The sequence below is a fragment of the Hydra vulgaris genome, chromosome 09 (genome assembly GCF_038396675.1).
Source record: "Hydra vulgaris chromosome 09, alternate assembly HydraT2T_AEP".
NCBI lineage: Eukaryota > Metazoa > Cnidaria > Hydrozoa > Anthoathecata > Hydridae > Hydra > Hydra vulgaris.
Genome location: NC_088928.1, coordinates 41,925,181 through 41,949,599, shown reverse-complemented (window position 1 = coordinate 41,949,599; position 24,419 = coordinate 41,925,181). Strand labels below are relative to the sequence as shown.

The window sequence follows — 24,419 nt, the reverse complement described above, 5'->3', positions numbered from 1 at the left end:
TAGCAGCCACGAGTATTAGAGATTTATCATTTAAACTTTTATCAAGGCTTGAGAACCTTTTTAAATTTATTTTGATATATGAAATGTCACAAGATCATATTGAATTGTTATTTGCTTGTATTCGTGGAAAAAATGGTTTCAATAACAATCCAGATGCACATCAATTAAAATCTACTTTAAATAGAATTTTATTAAGAAACTCAATCATAGGTATGGTTGCCAGACGTCCAACTTTTATATAGGAGAATACAGCGCCAAAACTGGAAAAATAATTTTTTTTACCGCGTTTTCCTTCGTAAAAGCCGGACATCTGGCAACCCTAATCATAGGATCAAAATTTAGGAACTGTCTTGCTTTTGACCAAAGACCTTCTGTTTTTACTCCACTTTGATAAAAAGATCTCTCCTAAATCTTTTTATCAAAGTGGAGTAAAAAGAGATCTCCTTTTATTGAGCAAAATAAAACATGTAGTGAGAATTTGAACTATATTAGAAAACTTGCTGGTTGTCTCTCATCAGTCTCTTCTTCTGTTTATAAAGAAGCTATACCCAGCTAGCACACTTACGTTGGGCCAACGTATGTAAAACCATCGCAAACGTCGACTGTTTTTTCCAATGCAAAACCAACGTTAATCCAATGTCATTTGTTTAATGATAAAATTAATACCGACGGAACTTAAAACAGCTGGCTCATTTACATTGGTTCAACGTATGTAAAAACATCGCAAAAAATTGATTGTTTTTACGATGTAAACCCAACGTTGACCCAATGTTATTAAACCGACATTGATTTAATGTGTATAAACCAACGCTGAATTAATGTATGTAAAAACATCGCAAAAAATTGATTGTTTTTACGATCTAAACCCAACGTTGACCCATTGTGTATAACCCAACGTTGAATCAATATATACAAAATAACGTTGATTCAATGTATGTAAAAACATTGCAAAAAGTTGATTTTTTTACGATCTAAACCCAACGTTGATCCAATGTTATTAACCTGTCGTTGATTTGATGTATATACATATTTTGGAACAACGTTGGATTTTATACAGTGGATTAACGTAGCGTTTGCATAGAGAAAAGGCGGATATACAAATATACATTTGTATAATTTATGAGAATTATTTTTCATTTAGATATTTCAGTTCGTCATGGAAATATATTTGCTTATATATTTTTCTCTTTTTTATGTAATGAAATATCAAGCCACAAGTAAAGCAAACATGAATAATGTCTGTTTAATCAGATGCACCGTATTAAGTATAATCATACGTAAACAACAATGTTAATTCAGCATCAAAATGGTGGAAATACATATGTATACATATGTGCTAATACATTAATTCATATATACGACTATACACGTGCTTAAATAAATAATATTTTATGTTAAAATGTATATGCTTAACATAAAATAAATTAATTCAGTTTCGATAAAAGGTAAATATAAAGTTGTGCAAACCCAAAATATAACGTTGAATCAACTTAAAATACAACGTTTTGCCAACGTAAAAAACAACGTTGTGCCAACGTAAAGTACAACGTTGAATCAACGTAAAACATTACGCAATGCCGACTTAAAATACAACGTTGAACCAATGTTGTTTTTTGGTTGTTGGCGACGTCGCATTTGTAACCAAAATGGTATAAAAACAACGTTGGCGGTCGATGTTGGGCCAACGCAACTGACATGTGCAAAAAGTTTGATTTCTCAACAGGCTATGTCCATAGATCATCAATACTCTATATTTTGCAGTTCACCCTGGAAAAGTTTTAAAACTTTTAAAAATCATGGTAGTTTAATACTTCCATCCTATAAAGTTTTAAAGATTGTTGAAAAATGTGAGCACGTTTTTGTGTGTGGGATAGATCTATACAATCTGGAAATATCTTCAAGAAATAGTCTTAAAATGTTGGTGCACTTTATAAATCAACAACTTGTAAATGATGCGCTGTTTCCTGAATTAAATATGCACAATTTAGAACATGAGATCTAAACTGAAGACATGCATTCTTCCCAATTTTTTAAAAAATGTATAGAAAAGAATTTAACATTACCTCTTTACTCATATGGTCAGCTATACACTAGAAATAAATTGCATAAAGGAAAGATTAGATTACGGCAACAGTCTTATAAGCTTGTTTCATTTAAAGGTTTATAAAAAATATGCAATACTATTTTTATATTATTTAAGTGCCAAAAAGAAAATAACTTCTTTATAAAATAGTTTTTTTCATTAATGAAAGTTCCATAGAATCTCCTATGTTTGTTTTTATTTTAAAATAATTGAAATTTTTCTATTGAAAGCCTACATACAATTTAAAAAAATATATATCTCATCATTTACACCAACATTATCATTTGCCTTTTTCCTTAATTAAATATATTTATTTTTTATAACAATAACTCAAAATTTTCCCATAAGATACTTTTAAGTTATAGTTGTAAAAGTAAAAAAAAAAAATGCGTATAGCCAAACTGAAACTCTTTAGTATTTTTTTATGTACTAATTAGGGATTGCGATCCTGGGATACGGGATCCCGGACGGATAGCAGGATTGAACTAATTAAATTATTAAGAAAATATCGACGAGGAAATAGGATTAGGCTTTCTTCCCCCAACAAATGATGGGATAGCAAATGTAGATTTACTCACCAATTAACAAAATATCAATGAACTAGCGAAAAAAGTTCGTAAGGTAGTTGTTCTTTTTAAACAATCTCCGACAAAAAATGATGCAGTCTTGCAAAAATATGTCAAAGAAGAGAAAGGCAGCGAGCTTTCGCTCATTTTGGATTGCAAAACAAGATGGAACTCTCTTCTATCGATGCTAGAGCGTTTCCTTGCTTCAAAAACATGTATACAGAAAGCTTTAATTGACTTAAACTACTCAGTTTCCTTAAACGAAAGTGATTTGTAGTTCTTTCGGAAATAATACAAGTACTTGCACCTGTCAAATTAGCAGTAGATGCGTTATGCCGACGAGATGCTAATCTATGCACTGCAGATGCAGTCATATTTTTATTCCAGCAGATTGTTCAAAAACAATCTCCCTTTGCTAATAAAATGTTCCAAGCTATAAAAACAAGAATGGAAAAAAGACGATGTGAAGATATTTCTAGTGTTTTAAAATACCTTCAAAATCCAAAATGTGATGCTGTGAATGATGAAACAAATGTCTGCAAAATTTTTGGAATTCCTCCTCAAACCCTTATTAGGAAGCAGATAAAAAAACTTATTGAGAGACTAGCTGCTTTTAAAAATGATAATTTAGAAAAATCAAGTATTGATGTTGATAAAAATATAATGGCTGTCGTTAGAAATGAAGAATCACAAGTTCGAGCCTCCCTGTCTTTAAGAGAAAAGTTACAAGAACAAATTGCACAAAGCATGAAAGCCATCGAACCAGAAACACAAACTTCAAATTTAATGTCAGTAATAAAGAAAGAAATCTGTTTGAAAATGGTGGAAACCGGGGGCATAATTTGGAATTAGTATACCAATATTTGTTATCTATTCCACCGACGAGCATCGAACCTGAGCGGGCATTTTCTGCAGCTGGGTATTTGGGAAGTAAAATAAGGAGTAGGCTAACCAAACCTTAGATGCTCTACTATTCCTCCGGGCATATTTTCAGACAAAAAAAGAAAGTTTGTAAATAAAGTATGCATTTAATATGAATTTTTTGTTTGTTTTACATTTATTATTTAGCTACCATTTATTTATAAATATAAAATAAAGATTTTCTTTAATTTTTGTACTCAGTATTAATAAAACAACTTATTTTGTTATTTTTTACAAAGTAGCTTGTTGCTACAGCTGCTTCATCAGTAGCCAAGTTTAAGAAAATTTATGTTTACAAATTTATTTTGAAATTTATATAAAAAAATATCCAATTATTTGATGAAGATTATTCTGTAAAATCTGTAATCTTAAAACATAATATGGAAGGTACCGTATATATATTTCTGCATCATTTTAAGATCTTTATATACACCTGCTGCCTATTACACAATTGAAACAATTTAAGGCGCCATAGAAAATTAATTTAAGTTATTAAGGCATAATGAAATTAAATAAAAAATTGATAACATCAAAAAATATATTCATATATGCAGTATTAACTTCTGTTTTTTAGCAAATACCTCACATTATATATAATCCCGAGATCCCGGGATTTTAACTTCTTCAATCCCGAAATCCCGGGATCGTAAATCAAGCCTCGGATTGCAATCTCTAGTACTAATGTTTTTAAAAACAGTCTTTATGTACAAAATGAAGGTTATCTTTTTTATTTGTTTACTTTTTTTTATTGATACCGGTTACCGGCTTACAAGCTTAAAAAACCAATAATATATTAAAATTATACACTGCGCAACATAATGATAAGACACCCCAAAAATATTTATGAAACTCTACTATACATTTATATCTAAAAGTTTTTATAGTAAATGAGATTAAAAGGATTATAAGACTAAACAACATTTAAAAAAATTTATTTTAAACCTAACTTATATTTTATTAAAAAAAACTCTTTTTTTAGTGCGACAAAATTATAAGACACTTTTGGAAAAAATTCATATAAATTGTCATTTATATAAAAAGACGTCTTAATTTTAAACAATCGATAGTGGGTACTTTTACCATTTTTTTGAATCACTTCAATCATTCTAGAAGGTAAAGAATCATACAACTTTTTTATGTACGAAATGTCAATTGCATACCATGCAGATGCGATGATTTCAAGTCAGCTAGTGAATTATATTGTTTACCACTTTCAAACACTATATGTAATAGCTGTGGTCAAGCTTTCTCAATAATGTTCAGGTCTGGAGATCTAGCTGGCCACTTAAATGTTTCAATTTTACTGCTGTTGAAATATTCCTTTACTATCTCAGCTGTATGAGCGCTAGCACTATCTTGTTGAAAAACAAAATTTTTACCACCTATTACAGATGCTTCATGCCTTAAAAATTCTTCAACAATTAAAAGATAATCCTTAGACTTCCTTTTTCCGTCAATAAAATGAATTTTTGATTTACCATGATATCCAATTGCACACCAAATCATTACATCACCACCACCCATTTGACGTCGTTGCTGTGTTACTGGTTCTTTACGCAAGTCGTGAAAATAATAATTCCATCTATCCGGTCCATCAAGACAAAATCGTTTTTTGTCAGAAAATACTACTTGTTGCCACTCTTCTTACTATGTTACGTGGTCCTTTGCAAAAGTTATTCCATTGTTTATATGATTTGTTGTCAAAGGTGGTTTTCACTGAAGTTTTTTGCGCGAAAGGTGAAAAGCATTATGAATAACTGGCTGTTATTCAGAATGCTGTTAAAAATAAATTTGTTAAAATGTTGTTTAGTGTTGTAAACCCTTTACTTTCATTTACAATAAAAATTAGTTTTTAAATATAAACGTATAGTAGAGTTTTATAAATTTTTTTGGGGTGTATTATCATTATGTCGCGCAGTGTATATATATTATTATATATATAAAATATTCTTAATATATCATTGAAAAAAACTGCTTCAGTTTAGACATCTAGTTAAATATAAACCAATGACCGAAAAAATTTTACTCACCAAAAAGCTACCGCGCAAATTTAGCATAAGAAATTAAATTATAGATATTTTCATTTAACAAAATTAGGTGAAAGGAAAATTAAATAGTATTATCAAAATAATCTTAGATGTGTGAAATTTGATTAAAATAATTTGAAACCGAATTTCAATATCAAATGTTTACAATTAGCTCAACGTATTACAATAGCAAAACAGTTGCAGGTCTTCTTTCAGTGAACAAATATAAAAAACAATTCAATGTATTCAATAATCATTGCATTTAGAATTTTGTCATGCAAAATAATGCTCGATACATAGATACATCATAGTCCTTCAAAAAACTTAACATTCCAACAATTCCAGCGTAAAGTAAAGAATTCAAAATTTTTGAGAATACTCAATCGAAAATGCTAAAATAGAAAGTCTTTTGCTATTTAACTAGTATGCATGTGTCAAACCATTTTACTAAATTTTTTAAAAGTAAATGCAAACCTGTATCAGTAGGCATACATAAATTTGACCTTGTTTAAGTGTGAACTGCGACTTTTATAACTTTTCTTTTTTTTAACATCTTCGCTTCCTACAAGGCTGCAAACAACCACTATTAGAGTTGGAAGTTACTGGAAGAGAAAAGATGAAGTTTATAAACCAAGATAATGATTGACAGACGACTTAAAAAATTTAAGTCATATGAATCAGGAAAGCAAGATAAAGGAAGCGAATTCCAAAGAACTGATGTTCGAGAAAAAAAAAATAGACGAATAAGAGTTTTTTGAGCACTTAGGAACAGAAAAAGGATGAGACTTAATCGAATGATGAGTAACACGAGAATGAATTTTAGTAGATGGCACAAGAGACGCTAACTCTTTAGAGCGGTGCCTATTATAATAGTATTTGTAAATAGTAAAATTGTATATAAAATTATATATAAAACTATGTATTTGTAAAAAAGAGAAAGAGAAGCAACATTACGACGATGTCATAATGGTTGGAGGTTGGCTGCAAGAGCAAGTCCAACAATGTTTATAATGCATTTTTGATTTTTGTCTAAAAGAGAAAGGGCATCATTGGAAGATCAGTCCCAGATATGGCAAGAGTATTCCATACAAGGACGGATTTGAGATTTATAGAGATAAAGAATAGAATCCGAAGTAAAAAAGTGTCGAGCACGATAAAGAGATGCAACCTTAGCAGATGCTAATTTTGCATTAGGTGTGATATATGGTTTCCAAGAAAGATCGGAAGTAAGAGTTAATCCTAGAAGATGAAGAGTAGATGACTCATTGAGTACATTTTTTCATAAATATAAAAAAATCTAAATAATTTTGATAACGATTGGCTGAAAAAAATTGGGTTTTGTCTGAATTAAATTTCATCAGCCACTGTGATAATCACCAGCCACTGAATTAAAGTTCACCAGCCACACATGCTGTAGCATAAGTGAGATACAGCATAAGTAAAATACGGCCAGGCTGTGACAAAAATCAAAAAAGTAATGTTCTTAAAAAAAAACATTTTTAGGTACGTTAATAGTATATATTTTCAAAAAACCTTTCAAAAATGGATATTATTTTTTTTCTCAAAAAAAACTCAAAAACTGTTTTTACAGTTACAAATTGAATAGGGATCTTTTTCAGATATTTAAAGCAACTAAGAATTCAATAAAAAATATGTTCAACTTTAATTCTTCACAAATTTAAAATTAATTTTATTCGTTGCGCTTTTTTTAGCAAATTTTAAAATACATTTATAGCTTTTAATTTTCTTTTAAATTGTTATTAAAAAATTATTTCACTCATATTCTCCAGTGTCAGTCTTTTCACAGGAAGACGTGCGATCGCACGTCATTATATGACCAGGCAAATTTTGCTTTGACGATTTGACTGCGGCTATTTCAAAAAACATTTTAAAAACGCGCTGAATGAAAAATATTCTGAATTGTACCTTGAGTGAAATAAATTACATCAAAATTTTTAACAAATGTTTTTATATTAGCCAAATGCTTTTAAATAAAGTAACAATTTACTGATGATGGTTTTTTTTTAAAGTATAATTGACAGTTTTACTTTTTTAATTTATAGTATATAAACTGTTTAAGTGTGTATTTTTTTATAATAAGCCTTATTAAAAAATAAAATATTGTTTTGTTTTTATAAACGATGACATTCTACAACAACGAAAGTCTTTATTATTTCTAAAAAAACTGACAAATAAAACTTTTTATTTGTCAGTTTTTTTACTTATCTTATCTGAATTTTTATATTTTTTTCAGTGTAGGGATCTTTACAAAAGCTTTTCAACCGTTAAAATTTTTAAAAGTTTCATGCATTTTGACAGTATACCTTAGAAAACGCTGATATTTTCGCACAATACATAAGCCAAGTCAAACAACGCTTTAAATAGCAAATTAATATTTTGATTTACAAAATGAAAATGTTAGCTGCAGCCATAAAACATCTATAACAAAAGAAAAAAAACTATATTTACTTCAATAATTTTAAATAATAGATGACAGTTACATAAGATTTCAAGGGCGGATCCAGCATTTTTTGGTCTTTGAGGTAGCTAACTTCCAGACATGGAGCAGACTCCAAACATTTATATGTTTATGCTTTGCAAAAAATTGCGATTATTAGAACCTGGGAACAAAAAAGCCCCAAAATTTTCGCCTCCCTGCCCCAAACGTGAGAGCAACAAGTTGATAAAAATTTTTTTCACTATTTTCACCTAGACTTATATTCATCGACAAATTTTAAATTTCAAAGTAAAATATTTTAGCGTTTAAAAATTATAAACATATAAAAAATAAGCCCCCTTAATTTGAGGGGGTTGCAAATTTTATAGGATCATAATTTTTGAACGCTAAAATATTTTACTATAAAACTTAAAATTTGTCGATGAATATAAGTTTAGTTGAAAATAGTAAAAAAAGATTTTTATCAACTTGTTGCTCTCACGTTTGGAGTGGGGGGGGGGGGCGAACATTTTGAGGCTTTTTTGTTCCCAGGCTCCAATCATCGCAATTTTTTGCAAAGTCTCCTTATTTGACATAAGTATAAACATATAAATGTTTGGAGTTTGCTCCATGTCTGGAAGTTAGATATTTCGAAGACCAAAAAATGCTGGATCCGCCCCTGGATTTCTCCTGGTGTTTTAGGAAACTTAAGGTTTTAACAAAAAATTTATAAATCAATTTTTTTTAATCCTCTTATTGAAATTTATTTAAAAAGAAAACGAATTTTAATAAAAGAATAATTAAAGTTGAAAAGATAATTAAAATTTCGTTAAAAAAAAAAGACAAATGATTTAAAAAGCCGTTTCAATAAAATAAGCAGGGTTGTTATCTGTCAAATATGTCTGAGACATATTTTCTGCCGACATAAAATATGTCCCACATATTTTCTATCGACATATTTTGACATAATTTTATGTCTGAATTATTTTCTGCTGACATAAAATATGTCAGACATATTTTCTATCGACATATTTTGACATAATTTTATGTCTGAATTATTTTCTGCTGACATAAAATATGTCAGACATATTTTATATCGACATATTTTGACATAATTTTATGTCTTTGCAATCAATTTTGCTTCATAAAAATTTTACTTTAAACCCTATAAGCAAACATCAGTTGTTTCATAAAGGTCTTTTTCTGCCCTTTTTAGCAATGTATCATTTGATAGTATTGACTAATATTGGCATTTATTGACTTATTTATTGATTATGAATTATTTATTGATTATGACTAATATTGACATTGATAGTATTGACTAATATTGACATTTGATAATATTGACTAATATTGACTAGTATTGAGGCATCATTTGATAGTATTTGATAGTATTGATTAGTATTGATTAGTATTGGCGCTTTCCCTTATTAGAATGTAAAAACCATCTCAAGCTGAGTTTACTTAAAGTTTACTTTAAGTAAACTCAGCTTGAAATTACTGAAAAGTGGTTTTTATTAGTATGACTAAACTTAAAATTATTTCTTTGATTAAAATAATAAAAAAAAAAAACTTTTACAGTTATTTTTAATTATTAGTTGATCCTGAAATAGATTTCATTATGAAAAATTGAATTCAAAAGATTCTATGAAAAAAGCGGTTCACAGAATTTCAAAAAATTTGTGCCAAATTAAATTCATTTAAGCTGAAGAATTTGAAATATTTCACAAAAGTTATATTCAGCTCATTAAATTCATATTTAGAAGACTAACCGGTAATAATTTATAACTAATTACGAATAATATACTTTTAGTTATAATAGTTATGATTTATTTAACAATAAAATAATTGACAATTGCATTATAATAGCATAATTAACTGCCATAAACTTGCATAAAATGTTTTGAGTGAAACATATATTGGAATAATTATTTTTTTTCGTTTTCCTTACGATTTAAAGTCAAAAATGGAAAATAATTTATTGAATGAATCAACTATTAGTTAAAAATAACTAAAAAATTTTTTTTTAAATATTATTTTAATCAAGAGAATATCTTAAGTTTAGTCATATTAATAAAAACCATTTTCAGTAATAAAAACTCAGCTTGAGATGGTTTTTACATTCTAATAAGGGAAATCGCCAATACTAATCCATACTAATTAATACTATAAAATACTATCAAATACTATTAAAATTTGGGGTAAAGTCCCTAATATTGTCGAAACAAATTTATTTTCATCGAGATTTGAAAGATGTTATTCGTTTGTAATAAAAATAAGTATTTTTTGTATTATTGCTGAAAAACATTTTGTTGACATTTTTTAAAGAGTCTTTAGCATTTTTTCAAATAATTTTTTTGCCAAAAAATTTTAAGGAAAAATTTTTATGTTTTCTAAAATCTTTATACTATCTTCTAAAATACGCTTTTTTTGAGACCCAAGTTGACATACTTTTGAACAACTTTTTTTTTGATAATATTAGGGACTTTACCCCAAATATTAAAGATCTGAACCCAAATATCTTTACAACTTGTCGTGATGGTAAAAAATGAGTTGCATATTTGAAATCAAAATGTGAAATGCAATCCAAAAAACAAATTGTTTGCTCGGCACCAGAAAAATTTTTTTTTTTTGTTGACCTTCAACTATAATTGATTGCAAAAAAGCAACAAATTTGTTAAACTATTTTTACTTAACTCTGTAAATTAAGTTGAAATGCGCAATAAATTTGTTAGATTGATTTTTTCTTCAAGAATATCAAACAGCAAATAATTCAGATATAAAACTGTCAAAATATGTCCATAGAAAATATATCTTACATATTTTATGTCAGCAGAAAATAATTCAGACATAAAAATATGTCAAAATATGTCGATAGAAAATATGTCTGACATATTTTATGTCAGCAGAAAATAATTCAGACATTAAAATATGTCAAAATATGTCGACAAAAAATATGTCTGACATATTTTATGTCAGCAGAAAATAATTCAGACATAAAATTATGTCAAAATATGTCGACAGAAAATATGTCTGACATATTTTATGTCAGCAGAAAATAATTCAGACATAAAATTATGTCAAAATATGTCGACAGAAAATATGTCTGACATATTTTATGTCAGCAGAAAATAATTCAGACATAAAATTATGTCAAAATATGTCTATAGAAAATATGTCTGACATATTTTATGTCAGCAGAAAATAATTCAGACATAAAATTATGTCAAAATATGTCAATGGAAAATATGTCTGACATATTTTATGTCAGCAGAAAATAATTCAGACATAAAATTATGTCAAAATATGTCAATCGAAAATATGTGGGACATATTTTATGTCGGCAGAAAATATGTCTGAAAATATGTCGACAGATCTGCCAGACATATTATGTCGTAACAACTCTGAAAATAAGTTTGATCTTAAATGCTTTTATATTATCGAAACGCTTTTTAATAAAATAACAAAACATTTCTAATAAATTTTTATAATAAGTATTAATAAACTGTTGTTTTTTTTACTTATATAATATATAATTATTTATTTTTTATGATAGTTGTTTATCCTTTGAAACATATTTAAAAAAAACAAAAAACAAAAAACAAATGTTAAAACAAAAAATGGTTTTTTAATTCGTAAATAAAATAAAATAAGCATTTTAGTTTGATGAGTTTTGTTTTAGTTTGGTTTTATATATATATATATATATATATATATATATATATATATATATATATATATATATATATATATATATATATATATATATATATATATATATATATATATAAATATATATATATATACATATATATATATATATATATATATATATATATATATATATATATATATATATATATATATATATATATATATATATATATATATATATATATATATATATATTTATACGTATATATATTTTTTTGTGTTTTTGTTTTAGTTAAGAATATTTTTATTTTCCCTTGAAGTTTTTTTATTCTTTTTTCTTCTTTTAAGATTTTCGTTAAGATTTTTTTTTCTTTTTCGATATTTTTTTAGATAAATTAAGTTTTTGTAGCGCATTTTTAAATTTTTAAGATATGTCAAAAGCCGTGATCAAGTTGTCAAAACAAATTATTTTTTGCGTGGTCATATAAATTGCGTGTGATCGCACGTCTTCCTGTGAAAGACTGAGTATGGTCGTTCAAGCTTCTAAGGTCCTTTGAATGCTTATTGCTATAAAATTAAAATAAAATCTTGGCAAGCGAGATCTTTTGAAGCCAAGAAATCAGTAATGGAGCAAAAGAGTTTAAATCAGCAAAGGCTCTTGGATAAAGATTCTTGGATTTATAGTAGATCAACCAAGAACAGGTGGTTGTGGGAATGCTAATAATGGTAATACAGTCAGGGTAGCTTTTTTACATGAATACGTATTTAGTGAAATTACAGGAATTAATAAATTGCTAATTGAAAGATTAGACGCTACAGCAGTTTACTCCCCCCCCCCCCTTTTTTTTTTAATTTTATTGCTGATTATGATAAAGAATTTTATGCTGATTAATAATCGTATAAAAACATAGGTCTGAAAATCAACAGAAAGTGCTCTAATTTGCTGTTGAAGTTTAAAAAATTACACTAAAAGTCGCTAACATTCGCCATTTTTTAAAAACGTTTTACATCAAAGTTTATATTTTGTAATCAATTGTTTAGAAAATCTTTTTTTTAACTACGTGACCCGGTTTTTATTGTCATCAAAATTAAATTATTAATAAATTAAATGTTTTTATGAATATATTTTATATATTTTTAATTATTTTTTTTAAAATTAATCTAAGATTTTGCTTTTTAAATGCACATAAATCGACTGGCAAATAGGGATTGGCGCAATTAAATGTAAATGCATTGACTGACAAATAGGGATCGGCACAACTAAATGCACGTACAACGACTGACAAATAGGGATTGGCGCGATTCAACATGACTTGGGACAGGGTTAGGGTTTGGGCCACAGGGGGCGACTGAATAAGTGCGAATTTCATAACTGCGAATCAGCATAAGTGCGACTGGCATAAGTGCGAACTGGCATAAATGCGAACTGGCACAAGCACGAACTGGCATAAGTGCGAATCACTTGCAAAAACTGGCATAAGTGCGAACTAGCACAAGCGCGAACTGGCATAAGTGCGAATCACTTGCAAAAACTGGCATAAGTGCGAACTAGCACAAGCGCGAACTGGCATAAGTGCGCCAAAAGAATTTGCAAACATTGGCATAAGTGCGAACTGGCATAAGTGCGAACTGCCATAAGTGCGAAACAATTGCAAAAACTGGCATAAGTGCGAACTGGCACAAGCGCGAATTAGCATAAGTGCGCCGAAAGAATTTGCAAACATTGGCATAAGTGCAAATTGGCATAAGTGGCGAATTGGCAAGTTCGCACTTATGCCAGTTCGCACTTATGCCAGTTCGCACTTATGTCATTTGTTGCAAATTCTTTCGGCGCACTTATGCCAGTTCGCCCTTGTGCCAGTTCGCACTTATGCCAGTTTTTGCAATTGATTCGCACTTATGCCAGTTCGCACTTATGCCAGTTCGCACTTATGCCAATGTTTGCAAATTCTTTCGGCGCACTTATGCCAGTTCGCGCTTGTGCCAGTTCGCACTTATGCCAGTCTTTGCAACTGCTTCGCACTTATGCAGATTTGCAGATATGAAATTCGCACTTATTCAGCCTCCTCGGCCACAGGTAAATCAAAAAATGCACTTAGCATTTTTTTAAAAGTTTTGCTTTACATTGTTGATAGAAACCAGGCTTTTTAAAATTTATCTTTGAAAAGGATTTTAATTTTCACGAAGTATGAAAAAAATGGCGAATATTAGCGTTTTTTAGTGTAATTTTTTAAACTTCAACAGCGAATTAGAGCACTTTCTGTTGATTTTCAGACCTCTGTCTTTATAAGATTCTTAATCAGCATAAAGTTCTCTATCATAATCAGCAATAAAAAAAATAAAAAAAGGGGGGGGGGGGGGAGAAACTGCAGTAGCGCCAAAGATTGCATGTTATACTTTGCTGTATTTCCAGTGGTTTTGAATTAGAAATTTTAAAATTTCGGGGATTATTGTTTCAACATTGCCAGATATTTTATTAAATGTCACTCCTAATACTATATACCTCAAAGTCTGCATAAAATATTAATACATGTATACCTTATAGTGGAAAAATTGATATTGTCTATTGGTTTTGTTTCAGCGGAAACTCAAGAGGCTTGTAATAAAGATTTTAAGAGCTGTCGCCAAGACCATGAAAGAAAAATAAAACAATCAAAATGCAATGAAGATGTAGTGTTCAAAAATTATGACCATATAAAGTTTAAACCCCCCTCAATTTGAGGGGGTTGCAAGTTTTATATTGTCATAATTTTTGAACGTTGAGAGATAATACTATACAACTTAAAATTTATCGATGAATATAAGTCTAGTTGAAAATAGTACAAAAATTTTTCATCAACTTGTTGCTCCATGTTTGGGGCAGGATGGGGGCCAAAATTTTGGGGCTTTTTTGTTCCCAAGCTCCAATTATCGCAATTTTTTGCAAAGCATCTTCATTTGAAATAAGTATAAACATATAAATGTTTAAAGTTTGCTCCATGTCTGGAAGTTAGCTACCTCAAAGAACAAAAAATGCTTTGGACGCCCCTGTATATACCTATAGTAAAGGGCTTAGATATACAGCTTGTATTAAAAACAGCTCTTCACTTGTCTAAGGTGTTTAGACTGACAAAATTAAGGTTAGATTATAATAAATCGCATTAATTTAATTGAGAAAACTAATTAAATTTTATGATTTTTTAAAAAATCACAAAAATGCAAATTAAAAGACAAATGTTTTTGAATTTTTTCAAAACATTCTGAATGTTTTTATTTTATTTTTTTTAAAATAAAAACATTCTAAATGTTTTTATTTTTATTTTTTACTGTAAAACATGCTACATTGACTATCTTATAGCTTGACTCGCAACAGAGTGCTGCTACATTGACTGGGGGTTTGGTTAGGTTTTTCTGGTTTTTAAAATAAATTTTTTTGAAAAATTAACCTAAAACTGACATTTTATGGTAAAACTTAAAAACGACCATGCAAGAATATATACATATATATATATATATATATATATATATATATATATATATATATATATATATATATATATATATATATATATATATATATGTATACATATATATGTATATATACATATATACATATATATATATATATATATATATATATATATACATATATATATATATAAAAACATATATATATATACATATAAATATAAATATATGTATATATACATATATATATATATATGCATATATATATATATATATATATATATATATATATATATGTATATATGCAAAATTAGTAAACTATAGGGGATAAGTTTTTTTGAAAAATTAACCTAAAACTGACATTTTATGGTAAAAACTTATGGTAAAGACAACCATTCAAGAATATATACATATATACATATATATACATATATATATATATATATATATATATATATATATATATATATATATATATATATATATATATATATATATATAAATATATATATATATATATGTATTTAAAATATATACATATATATATATATATATATATATATATATATATATATATATATATATATATGTATATATATATATATATGTATATATATATATATATATATATATATATATATATATATATATATATATATATATATATATATATATATATATATATATATATATATATATATGGTTAACTATATTTGCTATGCAAAATTAGTAAACTATAGGAGATATACCACCTAATTTCGCTCTGCAAAATTAAGTAGCCATAGTAACTGAATATAAAAAATCACTTTTAAAGAAGTAAAGAAAAATTAAAATCTCTAACTACCGGAAACAGGTTGTTGCTATGCAAAATGAGATATCCGTAGCAACTATGAAAAGTAAGAAGCTTAGACCTCATATTTGTATTCATGTCAAATTTGGTAAATGTAGCACTAACAAAAATCTCTAAGATCAAAAATAGGGTGTTGCTATGCAAAATTAGGTATCCATAGCAACTAAATTTAAAAATTATCCCTTTCATTAGAAGCACAGACCTCATTTAGATACTCTTGCTAAATTAAGTATATACAGAACTAATATTAAATTACTTATTAATTTTGTCTCAAATTTGACTATACTGGCCCACTGTGCTGGTGGAAGAATGAGATAATAGTTTTAGAGAGATCAAACCATGATCTAAGAGTAAATGTGAAGAAACTGAGCACTGACTAGGTTCAGAAAGAAGACATAAGTTGAGTAGAGAAGGTAAATGATTTGGGTTGTCTGGAAAGCTAGTTGGAAGGTTGACTACTTGAGTTAGAGATTGAGAAAGGCAAAAGTTGTGGGCTTTCATGCCTGCAGAGTCACTAACACTAGTGCCGAGCTCATCATTGTGATGAGCATTAATCAACAACAGTAATCAACAACAGTAATCAACAACAGCGATATTAGCTGATGGATATAGAGAGAGGGCTTGGTCAATTTGATCAGAAATAAAATTGAAAAGAGTGGAGTCTTGGATGAAGGAGAGCGATATAGAACAAAGAGAAAGGCGATAGAGTAAAGTGGTGCTAAACAAAAGCACATAAAAGAATAATCGGTAGATTCAAATCTAATTTCCTGACAAATGGGTGATTCTTATGAATGTAAATGCCCAGGCCAAACATGTGACTATTGGAGTCTTAACGAATTAAAGGAAGATAACCATCATCACTAAGATCACAAGATAAAACAACCAAACTCAAATTAGTCTCACAAAGAGCAAGTAGGTCTAGTGAACTTTGCAAGAGATAAGACTCAACAGAAGAATAGTTACTTCAAATACCATGAATATTAATGAATGATAGGTTTAGAGAACTTGGTGATGACGATGGTTTATTGTGTTTTATAGTTTTTGATACTTTAGTAATTTTTTAAATTGGTCAAAGAACTTGACTCAAAGCACAGATAGTACTCAGTAACTATTTAATAGTCTAAGCATTTGCCTTATTAGTATTAGTAAACCCTAAGCCGTTACAAAAGGCTCCAAATGTGGACTCGACAATCCACTCTAAAAGAATGAACAGGAACGCCACCTATGCGCAACATGGCATTGTTAGTACTCTGATATTTTACAACTGTTGATGGAATCAGCCTCTCTGTGAGCTACCACAGAGTTTGGGAAACCTGACTAACAATTGGCCTCAGAACCATAAACCTGAGTTTTAGAGCTGTACCCTCATTCGGAGATAATAGGATGAGTTACCTAGTCACAAAAACAGAGACACAAGCAAAACCCATGCATTGAGTCAAGAAGACCCAGCCTTCAACATCCTAAACTGGAAAAAAATTTTAAAAAATACATCTGCGCCAGCCTAATAGATGAGAAAGGGGTGCGAGGCTGGTCAACAGATAGAATCTGTTTACCCCTTAAGTCTTTGCCTAGGAGGTATCCTACAAGACAGTAGCTGGATGCGGTTAACATCTGCCCAAGATGAGAGTTTTTATTGAGACACCATCTCTAGTCTTTACTCAACCTAGACCTCCAAGGCAGGGGGTGTTTTAAGTTGGATTTGGCTTCTCTAGCCTTTACCTAAACAAGCGTATCCTACAAGGCATCAGGACATGAAGCAGGTTGTACTGGGTTACCAGTAGCAGGATAACCTGACCTGACTTTTGTAATAAGCATAATCTGCATACATTTACTTTGGAATTTAGTTACAGAAGTTCTTAATTTCATTTTTAAATATTAGTTTGCTATAAATAATATTAAAACAATTCAGCACAGTTCTGCTAGTGTTTAACATACTTATGCTAAGGTATACATAAGGTTATATGTAAGGTGAACTTATGCAGGTTCGCACTTAGGTGCCTAATAATTAAGAGAGCGGGGTGTTTAATTATTTAAATTCTTAATATAAAGTTATTCCTTCTGGAGTTTATTAGGACACTCCCATTTATTAATTTTCCAGGGATGTTGGATGGTTTGGAATTTTTTTTTTTTTTTTTTGAGAAAGAAAAATTTCTCAGTCAATTTTTCCTAACAAGAAAATTGCTAACAAAAAATTTACAATCTAGCTGGGAGCAACAATATTGAAAATACTAAACTACAGCCAACCTAAATTTAATCCCCATTTGAGGAGTGATACAATTTTTTTAAACAAGTTTGATATACTGTTACATAATTGAGAAACTTCTACTAGGCTTACTTTATTTGTAAGCAGTATCAAAAAACAGTATACTTTTGCATAATGCAACAATAAGAAATGCATTCAAACAAATACAAATTCAGCTGGGACAGAACAGGCTGCTAATTTTTGAAAACATTTTTTTTAGCATTTTTTGTTTATTAAAAAAAAAAAAAAAATATTTTGTCTTAGTGTAAAATAGTTTGTCTCATTTTTAGTTTGATTTGATATGTAAAAGAGATTCATATGCGTATTTGGCTAACTCAGCACTTTTCCTGGGTGAAATTATTGGTACCATTTTGATTGGATGGTTATCTGACAGGTATATTAATTATTATTTTTAAAAATTATTGTGATTGGTTGGTTTTTAACAAAAATTAAATGATTTTTAATGAAGTTGCAAAAAAACTTTTTACAGATCTCAAATAACTATAGAGAGGTCCTTTTCTCTCTAGCATACAAAGTTACAAAGGCAGTGTGAGACTGTACTTGAATTGAACTTTTATTAAAGTTTGATCCATTTTATAAGATTGGTCCATTTTATTTTATTTAGTTCACACAGAAACATTTAATAAAAAAATACAGTATTTTGTATCTAGTATATAGATATACTAGATACAAAATATAATAGTACCAGGGCTTGAATTAATGCAAAAAAATTTTATCGCAAAAAAAAATTATTTTTGTTAAATCCCTCCATCCCATCTCTAATTCCTTGCGCTGCTTTGCGGTAATGTAAGTAAGTTACTGTTATAATTTACAGCTTAAGTTATAATTTAAAATTTAAGTTGCAGTTATAGTGATATGAGCAAAATATTACTTTAAGTAATTGTTTTTACTTAACGATGCTTAAAAAAGTAAAAGTAAAAAATTAAGAGTAAAAACGCGAACATTACAATATTTAAACCACTTTAATTAGTCATAGAAAACTGTTTAATACATTCATGCTGATGATAAAACATGTGTTATTTTTAAAGAGTGTTTAATTGTTATTGCAAAAAGCTATAAAACAACAATAAAACAAACTGCAAAGTTGTTTTAACAATATAAAGAGCTTGTGTTGATGTAAAACAACTTTGTAACACTGTTTTATTACTATTTATTATTACTATTTACAATTACTATTTATTACTAACAACAATAAAACATGGTTGTTTTGACTTGTGTTAATGTAAAACAACTTCGTGACACTGTTTTATTGCTGTTTTATACAGATTTATACAATAACATAAAGCGCATTTAAAATAAAACAAAGTAAATAGAATTGTTCTTGTTAATATATAAAACTTTAAACTTTATGTTTGGGCAAAAACATGCCTATAGACCACATGAGTCTATAATCTATAGACCAAACGAGTAAGATCAAAGCAAAAAAATATTAGATACCATGTTTTTAATAATTTACTATTTCTTGATCTAGCCTACTATAAAAAATTTAAGTATAATTAAGTTTTTCATTTAAATAATTTTTAAATTGATGTTTTCATTCAATTTTTTCATTCAAATTGTTTTGCTATGAAAAGTGAAACAAAAAATTTGGTTTAATAAAATGAATTATATTTCCTTAAGTTTAAGAATATGCTTAAATTATTTTTTTAGAAAAACATTTCTTTAAACAGAAGTAAAATTATTTATTAGTTTTAATTTAAATTATTTATAATATAATTTTTATTTTAACTTTTGCAAAAAAATGTTTTCTGGATTCAGAGGCAATTCTATGAAAAAAAAGAGGGGGAGGGGGGTGAATCCTTAAAAAGTACAGACTGGCTTCTATAAAAAAAAAGAAAAGAAAAAAGTCCTCAAAACTAAAATTTATGCCGCTGAATTGTGTCAAATTCGCGACTAGTCGACTAAAACTTGAAAATTGCTTTCTTTAGGGGGGAAGGAGGTTGAGGAGGATGAACCCCCTCCCCACAATTACACCTTCCCCCATAAAATTGCCTCTGCTTGGATTATTTTATACTTATAAAACTATTTTCAAGAAACAAAATATAGTTGACTATTCAAAATGTTTACGATTTAGATAAAACTTTCTTCCACACTACTTCTACACTTAACACTATGTTCTAAATCTGATATTGTTACTGTAGCTTAGGGCTGCCATAATTGTCGGACTACCAACCATGACTACCCCATCCGTTTCCCCCACCCCCACCCTCTAAAATAAAAAAAACAACAACAACACATTCAAATAAACTTCTGTTAATAATAATAGCTTTATTATTTAAAAAAAAAATGCGATTGATCATTGCTATTCCAACGGCAAAACTGTCACCCCAATGGTAATTCATTTTGGTCAACAGAACTTTTTTATTTATATGGGCAATGTACCAAGGCTATAAAAAACTGTAAATTAATTAGCAATTAAATAACCAAGCGTAACCTAACTGCATATTCACTTATCAAAACATTTTATTACAAACATTCTTCATTCACCTTTACTCTTCCCTGACTTCATTATTGCTCTATTTTATCCAATCATATTTTTCAGATGTTCTGGTTTTTCGTAGCAGCTCTTTTTCCTTATTTACATAGTTGTAGAATTCACAACATAAAATTTAAAAATTCTTAACACATTGAATTTTTCACTGTGTTGATAAAAAGCGAATTCTGCTCATCTTTCCATTGAGTTTGAATTAATGAGAACATGCATTCAACATGTGCATTTTGCAGTGGAATGGCAAACAAGTATTGGCACATTTTCAATAGATTACCTTTTCTTTCAGTCTCTTCAGTCTTTATAAAATAGTGCAACCATTTACCATGCATGTCATTTTCCATTCTTCACACAATTCTCATTCAATAAAGGATTTCATATACACAATTTCCTTGTAAATAGAATCCGTAAAAAGTATACCCTTTTCTCTGAAATATGTAATGGTTTTTGCAACGTTTTCCCATTCGGATACTTCATTTAGAAGCATCACGAAAAAACATCATACTTGGCCATTGGAACTGACCATTTTGCCAAGTAATTAACTCCAACGTTGAAAAAATTTTCTACATCATTTTTAAATTCTTCTTGTTGTGTTATAATAATTTCATTAAATCTTTTTTATTTATTGTACGCTTGGCTTGTTTGAATACCTAAAAACTTATTACTTAATCTTTCAGTTAATTGTTTTTTCAAGTCCTTCAAAATATTTTTTACTTCAATAACAGTTATAATCGATTTTTTTAAGTTTCCTAATTTGTTTTTCAAACAAAAACATCTGACTGTGTATAAATAAAGTGTATACTTCTGATTATGGATTTTTGAAAAAATCTATTATTGCTTTTGGGGAATTTTTTTCTTCAATGGTTCTCACAACTTTAGCATTCTTTGAATACCTAAATACTCAATTGCTGGAAAGAACGATAACCACCTACTTTTTGAATGTGATAATAAGTTGTTATATGTATACTCAGCTAAGTATTTATTAAATATTTAAGTATTAATTCCTGATTGTGTATATTGAAAAAAATTTATAAAATTTTAAAACTACAGATTCTATATCAATCAACAAGACATCAACGGCAGTAAAAGCTGAAAATGCCACGAGGCCTTTTGCTAGAATATTATAATTGTTCAATGTAATTTTTAGTTAGAAGAGCAACTATATATATATGTTATAAGATATAAGTAGATGCATTTATATAGCTAATTTTTGCGAGTATGATTAGTAAATTTAATAGTTAAGTAACTGTAAGATACTTTAGTAACTTAACTGGTTGTTTTGATTTATAGGTAAATTTACTGTGATGTACTTTATCAATTCAGTAAATCAAACTAAATATGGTAGTTGGTAAAATGCAAATTGCCAACCGCAAACTGCAAACCTGTAAAATGCTTTTTTTCAAAGCAAGACATAATTTTTTAATGACCAGTTTAGTTATGATATTAAAAAAACGTTTCCTCATTAATTTTTTCATTTAAATTAAATATAATGTAACTTGATATATTTTATTTAAATGAGATTGTATTTCTTTTAATTTAAATAAAATTTATACTTCTTTTTAAAGTCCATAAAATATATAGCAAAATAAGGAAATTAATGGCAAATGGAATATAAAAGATATTACATCATTAACAACAAATAGAGACCATGGTTTGCAAAAAAGTTTGCATTTTGCCAGTTCGCGGTTCACAGATCGCATTTTACCGACTACCACTAAATATAACTTCAACATTGTCCAAATCTTCAACATTGTTTAAAGACTTTCTTGAATGATTTAAATTTTTGACATTAAATCTATTTAGAAGGTCCAACATTTTTTTGTTTTGAAAATTTGAAGATATTTTAAAAACTTTAGCTACAGGCTTTAATTTTTTCATAATGTAGATAGTGATAATTTTGTTCACATTTTTTAATATTCTTTTAATTTAGTAAGCATAAACTCCAACACATTGTCAGCAGTTATAATGTTTGTATCATGTTAACATAGCACTCTGCTATGTTAACATTTGTATCTATGTTAACATCCGCTGCTGCCTTTACTGGAATTAGCACGTTTATTAGTTCAGAAACAATTTCCTTCTCACTATTTGCCATTTTAATCGAATTATTAATACTGATATCAACAAGCCCTCTTTTTTATGCCATATTTTAAATGATAAAACCTTTAAAGTATTGATAGTAAGCTGCTTTATCTTGTTTTGCAATCTTTTGTTAAATAAAATTTTTTTTAAATTGCTTTTTACGTATTTTTAAAAAAAGTCATGACATATTTCTAAATATTTTTATTTGGTGATCTTTTAAATGTTATCATCATTTTTCTAACTTTATTTATCACTGGCCCAATTTCTTAGTTTGTAATTATATACTTTCAATTAATTGATTTTTTGCTATAAGGCAACTTCATATCCAATAGCATCGCTATCTGATTCACAGATTTCACTATTCAGATTTATTTTCCAAACTTTCTATGGCATTATCAACTTTCGCTACTAATTGTCTCTGCAGACAAAATAATGCTGTAGTATTAAGTAAAACTGTGATATAATAGCCACCTGAATACCATGAGCAAATCTGATGATTAATCTGTAATAGTTTTCCAAATTTTTTCATTACTTGTGTGCAGTCCGTCATCATGCTCACAATAGTATATCAATATTTAGACCAAATGTGGTGAGTTAAGTAAAATTATACCTTTTCAGCTGGCATTGTTTCCTCATCCTCAATCCTCACTAAACTCAATTCCAAATATTATCTCTATCGTGTAAGTTTATATTCAAATAAAAGGTACTTTAAATTGATGTCCACTCATCAAATGAAAATGAAAACTTAGTTTCACTGTCAATATTTTGTTGCATTACATTTCTTATAGCATTTTTTTATGTTGCTGGAAAAATCTAGTACCATTTTTTTAAAATGAGGCAGTTTGCCAACATACCTAAATCTCCTAATACTGTTAATTTTAATTTCATGAAAAGTTTTTATTTATAAAAAAAAATTTCTTGAAATATTCAACTAAAATATTTGTATATTTTTATTTAGAAGTTTTTGATATAGATGTTTGTTTAATTTATCAGAATTATAATTTATTTAGATATGGACGCAAGAAAGTTTTAATTCCAGCATATATCGGACTTATTCTGTTTTCCTTTACTGGTAGCTTCTCCACAAACATTTTTTTATTTATTTTTTTGCGTGGCTTAGTTGGAATATGCTTTGGTGGTGTTCTCCTCAGCAACATGGTTTTATCTGTAGAATTGGTTTTAGCAGAGCGACGTGCTTTAGCAGGTCTTGTTATATGGAATATGTGGACATTAGGATTGTTTATAATGACATTATTTGCATGGTTGTTAGAAGATTGGAGGAAGCTCAGCATGATTTTATCAGCCCCATTTCTCATTTTTGCTCTTGGTGGATGGTAAGTCAGTATTCGCATGCTTTGCAAACTCTGTTAACAAAATTTTTAATTAACAGTTATAAATTATCAGAGTAAAAATTCTATTTTGGTCTTGAATTCTCTTATGTCAAAAACCAGGATCTCTTTAGATTAATAGGTTTTTGACATTAGAAAGTTAATAAATCTTAAAATATCCCATTTTTTCACATATGAGAATTCAAAGAATATAACTATTACAAGTACAACTATTATTACTTAAGGGAATTATTATACTCAAAAATATAATGA

General features: G+C 28.2%; 1 protein-coding gene across 3 annotated transcripts in view; it reads left to right on the top strand.

The window, feature by feature from the left end:
* The window catches only part of LOC100201216 (organic cation transporter-like protein), a 42,478-nt gene that overhangs the window by 8,365 nt on the left and 9,694 nt on the right, over window positions 1–24,419 (top strand). For all 3 annotated transcript variants that reach the window (XM_065805753.1, XM_065805754.1, XM_065805755.1), the window contains 2 exons: window positions 18,518–18,621; window positions 23,829–24,152. In XM_065805753.1, the coding sequence (XP_065661825.1) occupies window positions 18,518–18,621; window positions 23,829–24,152 (428 nt within the window). The remainder of the gene's footprint in view (window positions 1–18,517; window positions 18,622–23,828; window positions 24,153–24,419) is intronic.